The following is a 10382-nucleotide window of genomic DNA, read 5'->3' on the forward strand; positions in this document are numbered from 1 at the left end:
AGGGAGGTTAAGAAACTACCAACCACCTCAACAAAAGGGATAGGTAACCACTAACATGTGCAGCCAGCAACCATAACTTGACCCACACACCAACCCAATCCTTTTTTACTAATCATGACTTCATTATCAATTCATCACATATACAAAGGGATATAACTAGGGCCCACCTACTCTACTGGGCAGATAAGATCTTGAGAGGGCACAGGATCAAAAAATAATGGGCATTATTTGTCAGCCTGGGTAGTATGTTTGATGGTGTGCATGACCCAATTGTTTACATTTGATTTTTGTAGGACACTGGCAGAGAATAATCCACTTAATGTTATGCTCCAAAATCATTTTACATCCTCTGTCTATCTACAAAAAAGTGCAAAAGTATGAACTAGCATAAACGCTTATGTTTACACGTTTCATTGTAGCCATGAAATCACTGATGTTTGTGCAAAATGTGGAGGGACAAATATTAGAAAGCTCCTACCGCCTGATGTTCGACCTTTCAATTACCTGACAGACTGGAAACATGTGACCTCATGTGCCTCATTCTTTCTTTTCTTAGTATGTAATGATACCAAGATAACAATAGATTCTAAAGTGGATGGATGTCAGCTGTTGAGATGCGGGTTTAGGAAAGTATTGATTCATTGGTAATCACACCCTGGATCGTTTCAAGTACACCATGACTGCCGCGCCACTGAGAGCAACTGCACCAGCCATGAGCCCAATTTTAACAGAAGACCCACCATTCCTGCTGCGAGGTGCTAGATCCTGTAATGGTTTTACCACCTCTGTGTTTGGATTAAACTCGTCCACGATATGCAACTTGAGAACCTGACAGTTGAATTTTCACTTTCATGAGAAATCAAACAGCTAATAGTTGAGGAGTCATGCAACTCACAATATCGCAATATCGCAACATCCAAGCATACAGAATACCTTCAAACCAGATGATTTGGCATGGAGCACGGCGCCAGCAAGATCAGTATCCGTTGTCAGCAGTACCCGGTCGCCCTCATCATCTTCGTACTGCATTCCAAATCACGATTAGAGTTAAGCTCGGCAGTCCAGGCAAATATTTTACTATCATGTGGGAGTTGATGAATGATGACAGAAGACTCTTGCAATCCATATGTAGTATGGCCAATGAGGAACAGCCAATGGTGTAAGGTATATGCATATAAGAATCGCTTTCATCTTTATGTATATAAAGGCGGTGTTTTCAGCACCGGCAGAGGGAAAGCTTGGCCTTTACTAGACTCAGACACCTAATCTGTCTTCTGCATGCCTACTGAAACATTTGAATGCTTTCATGCCAAATTGCTTAATCTTACCAAGATTTGAATGATGTCCTTTTCATCAATAATACTCAATCTTTGCCTTACAGAGGACACAAGCTCGTTTAAGCTCTCTGAGCCTGTAGCAACAACATACAAGTTTAATTTTTGGAAGATAACATACAAATAAAGATCCAAGTTATATCTGGAGCATGCAACAAGGTTCAACATATTTGTGCAACCTATCAAGTGAGCACTTACCGCAAGTGAATCTATGCACACGTCCCTTCCGGTCTTGAAGCTTAAAGGGAAACGAATTACCAATGATAGGGGGATATATACTACTCCGCCCATCCCCGGCTTCTGACGCCATAAGTAAGGATGCTTCGCTGAGCAATGTATCAGAGCACTGTATTAGGGAAAACCCAAAAGTATATATACAAGTATCCACAAATGAACATGGACGAACCTACGGCTATCAAGTTCGTCATCTGGAGGTTCTAAAGCAAGCGCAGAGTCCCAGAACCTCTGCATTACTGAGTTTGCCATGTCATTAGCAGTCCCATTGCCCCCTTCAACCTAAAAATAAATAGTACATTGACGAAATTAGGATAGGAAGCTTTGGCAGAGCTTAAGAGAAGGGCTGGAAGGAGTAAGGGATCACCAATTGAATGGCTGCATGGGTAAGTTGCAGGACATCCAGGCAAGCAGCAATTTGCCCCTCTGTTAAAAAAATATATGTACCAGATGAAGCATCAGGAACTCAAGAGCTATTCACTTCACAGGCTGAGATAAGAATTGGGTCATACCTCTGTCAAGAACAGGAATGTGCAAGAATTTGCCATCATGCATTATATGTAGTGCATCAAGAATTGTCGTGTCTAACATAGCACAATCAGGGTTTGCAGTCATCACCTTTATAAAATTCACAACTAATACAGTGAGTTATAAGTAATTATACAAAATGGGATGCCATTTGAAGAAAGACAACTGTCACAGGCGCAGAAACCTTTTCTACTAAGGTCAATTCTGGGGAAAGATTCTGTGACACAACACGCATAAGAACATCTTTTGAGCTGCATTTGAGAATCAATATCTATCAATAACTGGAAAGAAAAATAAATAAATAAAAACAATAGTATGATGCTACTATAGAATGCTTACGTAAAGATCCCCTGCACTGTGTTCCCTGTAGTGACAATCACTGAATTAACTCGAAACTCACGCATTTTCTGTGTCGCCACATACACAGGATCTGAAGGGGAAACAATTGCTACCCTGAAAGTTGACATCACACTCTCACTATCCGAACATCTTACTTGCAGTTGAAAGGAAATTGTCAAAGCAGATAAATAACATACTTTGTGTCCTCCGTGACAATGGTTGACAGAGAAGGTTTGAACATCCGCTCTCTTAGAGTTTCTATAAAAGCATAAGGAGCTGTATGCAAAAACAGTTAAAACCATAAATTGATTGGTAAGACAGAACTACACCAAAAAAATATAGTTCTCAAGGACAAACAAGTGTGACGACCCAATCGGAGGGGATCGAGATCACACGTCAGGGAGTAGGTGAGGAAAAGGAAGATAACTTGCAGAGGAAGAAGGTGAGAGAACAGGAGTAGGTGGTGAGATTCAGAATACCAGCGTCAACTCCCATGCCCTGTTTCAGGTCACACCAGACTTAAATAACACACGCTCCCATGGTTGGGCCTTGCCCACACACTGAACCCAAACGCATACATGGCCCCAGGCCACTTGAAGTCCACCTGAATCACCCAGGGGATGCAGGTGTGACAACAAGTAGCAACATGCTCAAGAAATACAGACACATATAACAGTTCAATACAACATGATACACTTGATAAGTTGGTATGGTATGAATGTTCATTTTATTTTGCTTCAGAAAGGTAAACATATCATGCTTATTACTCACAAATAGACCATTCATTTTACGTATCAGGGTACTACTTCAGGGGTCAAAGAGAGTGGATTCAATGATAATATTTGCATTGCAAGACCTGTAAAGTTGCCTCCCAGTTGACGCTCAACCCCCTCTACTGCAGCTGCTATCGCACTCCCTTGTTCAGCTGCCTTTTCCAATCTTGCTATAGCATCATAAAGGCATTTTGCAATGTCTAGCATAGCCATAACCTCACCATTTTCCACAACTGGGAGGTGTCTAAATTTACCTAAAAGATGAAAGAACAGATGGAAAAGATAATATTAGTGAAGAAAGGAAGTGTCAATCTAAACAAGGTCTCTCTGCAAGAAGAAGAAAACAACAAGCCCCCACATATGTATGTTAGTATTCTACTAGGGTCATGATGACAGCAACTCAGCAACATGCCAAAGAAAAACAAAGCCATGTTTTTATTACACATGCAGATAAGGGCAACTTGAAGTTGGAATGAAAGTGGCTCATCAATGATCACGTGATATGAAATCAAACATCATATCTTTAATACTTCTAAAGATCTGAGTTAGTGGTGAGTTCACCCACCCATTCACCCTCCTCCTACATATGGGGCCCATAAGCTTAAAATAAAAGTGAACATTCCCTTCCCGAGTTCGCCCTGCAACAATCACCGACGATTTTTCTCGGCCTCACCTCCCTACCCTGCGGCCAATATTCACCGCGGCCGCAGCGCTGCCCCCTTCCACACCGTAGGATCGATGCCGCCGATCCCATCAACCTCATCTTCCCCCATGTCCTCCACCGCCGACCTACCAGTAGAGGCGGCGAGTACAGCCAGCGCCGCCGCCTGGCGTGGCGCCTCTGAGGCGTCACTGATGGGAGCTGCGAATCCACCCCTTCTTGGGTCCACGTGGAGCTGCCACCGCAACCTGGCTGTTGGCGACGTGCCCGCACTGACAGCGCTGCCCGAGGTATCCTTCCTGTCGATCTTCTTGCCGGCAGCCGCTGGTCTGTGACAATTGACCGCGACTTCAGCTCCAGCATCACCCTGGGGCCTGAGTCCATTGGCACGAAAGGCTGCGGCTGAGACGGTGACAACGTGACTGCATCGATGAGCTGCAGGCGGTACGATTGGCTATCCCGATGCTTGGGGACTTGGGGTTTCCCTTGGCAGGGCCATGGGGAGATCAGATGTGAGGTCGCAGGGGGGAGACAAGGAGGGAGGAGCTCACTGGCAGCTGATAGGTGTGTTCTTGGCCTCGACCCATATATAGGAGGGCTCAGGCGATGGAGATAAGTGGGCATCATGCAAGGTGTTGATGGTTACTCCTTGCTATGGTTTTGTAAAAGAGAGATATAGAGAGGATGAAACCATCGTGCTGCATGCTGCTTGTTATTGCACAACTAGCTGTTGGTGCTACAGGGTGCAGGCTATTGCTTAAGAGAGGAAGTGAGAGATTCTTCTAGAGAGAAATATTGTTGCTTTGAGGTGCTTCTGCTGCTTGTTTAGTGCTGCCATATGTTGCTGTTGTGTGCTAGACGTTAAGAGGAGAGACAATGAGACTGGCTGATTTACGTTTTGACTGACTGAATTAGTTTCATTGACTTTTGCACATGTCAGGTGAATTGTACTTCATTTCCCCCTTCTATATTTCTTTTCACTGCAGTTAACTCTTTTGATTTGTTCATTCTATATATGCCCGTTGTAAAGAAGTTGGACAGAGTTGTTGCTGAAGAAAATCAAAGAAGTGGGGATTAACACCATCTATCTGAAGCAGATTAGGTGGGTATTGTTTTGTGTGTTCCGAACAGTGCTCGGTTCGCATGCGATGGATGATACAGTTCAGTTTGTTTTAGTTCTACAGTCCGCTATGATGAGCTCAGCTGCACTTGCGTATTCAGGATAGATTTGGCGGATGTATAGTTGTAAAAATAGCTTCGGCGCCTTGCAGTACCATGGAGTTTTTTTTTCATGGTGATTGATCCATGATTCCTATGTTTCCAGAGGGAGCACTAACAGGGGGGTGAGAAGTCAGGTCGAAATGTTAGAAGAAATCTTGCGAGGTGAAGCAACCCCTGTGTGAGAGCATAAGAGAGGACTGTGTGGTAGAGAAAAGACCACCTTATTTGGCCCATCAATCAAATACTTTTTTATCCTTGTGCGGAAAATAAAGATGTTAATCAGATTGTTTACAAAACACCGCTAATTATCTCATGCTACCCATCCTCAATCTCTTTTAACTACAGGACATCATTTTGGTAGTCTGCAACTCGGCTTATGTTGATTTCAAGTCCACTCAAATCTATAAGTGTTTTTTTAAAGAATGTCGTTAATGGGGGCATACCATTTTAAATGGGGTACAATAAAATACGGACCGATCTCAAATGTTGATTCTTGTAACCTATTGAAAGTTCTACAATTATAAACTTCGGAATAGAAAAGATAGGACAGATATAAAATGATGTCCTTATATGCAACAAGCAAGCATATCGTAGTGTTTTGGCTTTCCTTGCAAAGTAGAACAACGCCATGTAAAGTCGCATAATACATATGACAAGAAAACAAAAAACCAGTTGTTTCTTGTGTAACTTTAGAAGATCTGATTGGATATTTTGAATAACCAAACGAGATAAATTGCTTTTGGCTCTACTTTGATGTGGTTCCATAGCGTAGCACGGGCATCTTACTAGTTTCATCTAAAGGTTGTAATAGTTCTGAAAATATATCATGGGTTATCTAATAAAACTAATTTGGTGTTTTCGACATTGATAAATTTTTCTAAAGACTTGGTCAGAGTTGAAGAAGTTTGGCTTAGTACTTCAATTAGTTTGGAACGGGGGAAAAGTCAATTAATAGTTAAGCATGCACATGCAGAGAGGCTCACTAGCTAATAATAGCATCAGCAATTTACATTGCACATAAGTGGATTTTCTTCAATGTTCCATTAAGTACTCTCTACTTATCAGTTGTTGCAATTAAGTAACTCTTGCATCAAAGTTTCAGTGAAACCATTTATTCACGTGGCAGTTCTCACAGTTAGGTGTTCTCAATTACTTCAACCGAGTCGCTTGAATTGATTATAATTGAGTATGATACTCAGGAAAGAGTCATGATGGTGATTTTTTTTATATTTTCTTTGCGGGAAATGATGGTGAAAAACTGAAAATCACTCAAAGTGATATATCAAAAAACATAGTGCAACTGTTCAGTGAAAATTGAGTTTAGTTCACTTACTTCGCTGTCAAAAAAATCCTTCAATTTTTAGCCAAGGGGCAGAATAACGGGAATGACAGTATTAACTAAATATACCTTGAACCATCTTTTGCAATGCCTCAATTGCAAGTGAGTCAGCAGTGACATAAGTAGGATTCCGTGTCATGATCTTGGACATGGCGGTTTGCTCCACCCGCAGCCCCTCTGCAATCACTCGTGTGGATATATCCTACAGCAAATTTGAATCCCAAGGAAAAAAATTGACTTCAGCATGAAAGCAGTAAAAGTAGACCATGGGCCACTTGTAATACTACTACTTATTAAGTATTCACAACTTACTATGGTGTGCTTAATTTTACAAAAAAGTACAGTACAAAGCACAACTAGCCAACAAAAATAAACACAGAAAATCTTTGTCTTGCCTTTACCTAATTCGTTTCTTTTAGCAAGAAACCACTGCTAAACAAGTGCAGGCACATCAGTCCATTTTACAGCATAATGAGAGAGGGATAAGAAAGGGCAAAAAATACCTACAGCAGTAAACCAAACTTCCAACGAGCGACTAGCAATTGTCAAAAAATGACTTGATCAAAAGCCCTAAACGAAGAAAAAAGAACTTTGGGCTGTCTAGTAGTTGGAAGGTGGCATATTTTCTTCAGCATAATTCACCTTTTCCCCCATCGAATCAACATCTAAGCACAGAACATAGCAATATTTGTACATATTCAATGGTCACAAAAACTGGCTCACACTAGGGGAAACCAACCAAGCAAACTTCGGGTAGCAAACCTCCAGAGAACTTTCGTTTTAACAGAAAAGGCCACTTGCTAAGGTCCAAACCAAAGAATCCAATCCATACATCATTTTTTCTCAAAAGAGAAGTAGGAAGAGATACTACCCTAGATTCCTCGTAGCTTCAAATCATCATATCTTTCCACAGCTACTATGGAAGCACACAGCATATTCCACTGAAAAGTAATGAAAGTAGTTCACCTTATCGGTGACTATGCCAGATAGGAGGCCTTGGGCATCGGTGAGCAGCACCGCGTCGACCCGCCTCGCCGCCATCCGCCGGGACGCGTCGTAGACCGTCGTGCCCTCAGGTATCGTCAGCGCCTTGGACAGCCTTAGCTTCTTCACCGTCCTCTCCCCCCTTACCAGAGCCCAACCTCAGTCAGAGAATTCAATCTTTCGCGGTCCCAATACGAAAAGGGGTGAAAGCATCGAGGCTCTTACGGAAGATGTTTGGGAGAAGCAAGCTTCGGGGAGGTCTTCCCATTTCCGTTGGCGTTGGCGGCGGAGGAGGGGTCATCAGACCTGCGGGACGAGGCAGACGGCAGCCGGCTGCGCGTGCGCCTGGCTGGTGGCGCCGCAGCAGCCGTGGAGCTCATGTATGCGATTCTGGCGAGAGCTCGGCACAGTTAGGGCGGCGGCGGCGGCGGCGGCGGCCGGCGAGATTGAATGGTGTTTCTGCTCCCCTCCTCCTCGCCTTCGATAGCGTGTGGGTATTTCTGCTTCAGTCCTTCTGGTATTAAATTATTTGGTGAAAACCGGTGATGACATTATTTTTCGAAGTGGACTTTCGACTTAATTAAGTCGAGGAGGGTTTCATTTTGGAATTTTGCTAGTAGGCCTTTGGCCCAAAGCTCAATTAAAATTCTGAAATTTTCTTGGCTCATTCATACACACATGTGAGTGGAGTGAATGAGGCTAAAGTTTAGTCCTATCCCGGAAGTTGAGAAAGAGTTGCACCTCTTTACTGTTGGAAATATGCCCTAGAGTCAATAATAAAAGCATTATTATTATATTTCCTTGTTCATGATAATTGTCTTTATTCATGCTATAATTGTGTTATCCGGAAATCGTAATACATGTGAATAACAGACACCAACATGTCCCTAGTAAGCCTCTAGTTGACTAGCTCGTTGATCAACAGATAGTCATGGTTTCCTGACTATGGACATTGGATGTCATTGATAACGAGATCACATCATTAGGAGAATGATGTGATGGACAAGACCCAATCCTAAACATAGCATAAGATCGTATAGTTCGTTTGCTAGAGTTTTCCAATGTCAAAGTATCTTTTCCTTAGACCATGAGATCGTGTAACTCCCGGATACCGTAGGAGTGCTTTGGGTATACCAAACGTCACAACGTAACTGGGTGACTATAAAGGTATACTACGGGTATCTCCGAAAGTGTCTGTTGGGTTGACACGGATCAAGACTGGGATTTGTCACTCCGTATGACGGAGAGGTATCACTGGGCCCACTCGGTAATGCATCATCATTATGAGCTTAAAGTGACCAAGTGTTTGGTCACGGGATCATGCATTACGATACGAGTAAAGTGACTTGCCGGTAACGAGATTGAACGAGGTATTGGGATACCGACGATCGAATCTCGGGCAAGTAACATATCGATTGACAAAGGGAATTGTATACGGTGTTGCTTGAATCCTCGACATCATGGTTCATCCGATGAGATCATCGAGGAGCATGTGGCAGCCAACATGGGTATCCAGATCCCGCTGTTGGTTATTGACCGGAGAGTCGTCTCGGTCATGTCTGCATGTCTCCCGAACCCGTAGGGTCTACACACTTAAGGTTCGGTGACGCTAGGGTTGTAGGGATATGTATATGCAGTAACCCGAATGTTGTTCGGAGTCCCGGATGAGATCCGGGACGTCACGAGGAGTTCCGGAATGGTCCGGAGGTAAAGAATTATATATAGGAAGTGCTATTTCGGCCATCGGGACAAGTTTCGGGGTTATCGGTATTGTACCGGGACCACCGGAAGGGTCCCGGGGGTCCACCGGGTGGGTCCACCTGTCCCGGGGGGCCACATGGGCTGTAGGGGGTGCGCCTTGGCCTACATGGGCCAAGGGCACCAGCCCCAAGAGGCCCATGCGCCTAGGGTTTCAAAGGGGAAGAGTCCTAGGAGGGGAAGGCACCTCCTAGGTGCCTTGGGGGGGAGGGAAACCTCCCTTGGCCGCCGCCCCCCTAGGAGATTGGATCTCCTAGGGCCGGCGCCCCCCCCCCCTTGGCCCTCCTATATATAGTGGGGGAGATGGAGGACTTTTTACCTTTGCCTTTGGTTGCCTCCTTCTCCCTCTCCAACACCTCCTCCTTCTTCATAGTGCTTGGTGAAGCCCTGACGGAGTACTGCAGCTTCACCATCACCACGCCGTCGTGCTGCTGCTGGAGCCATCTTCCTCAACCTCTCCTTCCCTCTTGCTGGATCAAGAAGAAGGAGACGTTACGCTGACCGTACGTGTGTTGAACGCGGAGGTGCCGTCCGTTCGGTGCTAGGATCTCCGGTGATTTGGATCACGTCGTGTTCGACTACCTCATCCCCGTTCTTTGAACGCTTCCACTCGCGATCTACAAGGTACGTAGATGCATCTAATCACTCGTTGCTAGATGAACTCCTAGATGGATCTTGGTGAAACCGTAGGAAAATTTTTGTTTTCTGCTACGTTCCCCAACAGTGGCATCATGAGCTAGGTCTATGCGTAGTTCTCCTTGCGCGAGTAGAACACAATTTGTTGTGGGCGTAGATGTTGTCAACTTTCTTGCCGCTACTAGTCTTATCTTGCTTCAACGGTATTGTGGGATGAAGCGGCCCGGACCAACCTTACACGTACACTTACGTGAGACCGGTTCCACCGACTAACACGCACTAGTTGCATAAGGTGGCTGGCGGGTGTCTATCTCTCCTACTTTAGTTGGAGCGGATTCAATGAAAAGGGTCCTTATGAAGGGTAAATAGAAGTTGACAAATCACGTTGTGGTTTCACGTAGGTAAGAAAACGTTCTTGCTAGAACCCTACTTCAGCCACGTAAAACATGCAACAACAATTAGAGGACATCTAACTTGTTTTTGCAGCAAGTGCTTTGTGATATGATATGGCCAAAGTTGTGATGAATGATGAATGATCTATATGTGATGTATGAGATGTTCATGCTATTGTAATA

At 44.1% G+C, this 10382-nt stretch overlaps 1 protein-coding gene across 2 annotated transcripts; it reads right to left on the bottom strand.

Annotated features, from left to right (window-relative positions):
• Nucleotides 1-298: 298 nt before the first annotated feature.
• Nucleotides 299-7937, bottom strand: LOC125508412 (CBS domain-containing protein CBSCBSPB3). 2 transcript variants are annotated; one of them, XM_048673118.2, is made up of 14 exons: nucleotides 7639-7936; nucleotides 7396-7555; nucleotides 6499-6631; nucleotides 3292-3462; nucleotides 2633-2711; nucleotides 2436-2549; nucleotides 2281-2347; nucleotides 2081-2186; nucleotides 1936-1994; nucleotides 1741-1850; nucleotides 1533-1660; nucleotides 1329-1411; nucleotides 934-1023; nucleotides 299-828 (listed from the first exon to the last, which is right to left on the bottom strand). In XM_048673118.2, the coding sequence occupies exons 1-14, from the start codon at nucleotides 7791-7793 to the stop codon at nucleotides 649-651; spliced, it is 1635 nt and encodes a 544-aa protein (XP_048529075.1). In that variant the 5' UTR covers nucleotides 7794-7936; the 3' UTR covers nucleotides 299-648. The 2 variants fall into 2 exon arrangements, with proteins under 2 accessions (XP_048529075.1, XP_048529076.1); XM_048673119.2 differs by lacking the exon at nucleotides 3292-3462 and having other exon boundaries at nucleotides 7639-7937.
• Nucleotides 7938-10382: the final 2445 nt, after the last annotated feature.

The sequence above is a fragment of the Triticum urartu genome, chromosome 5A, assembly GCF_056163025.1.
Source record: "Triticum urartu cultivar PI428250 chromosome 5A, HENAU_Tu73, whole genome shotgun sequence".
NCBI classification, from domain to species: Eukaryota; Viridiplantae; Streptophyta; class Magnoliopsida; order Poales; family Poaceae; genus Triticum; species Triticum urartu.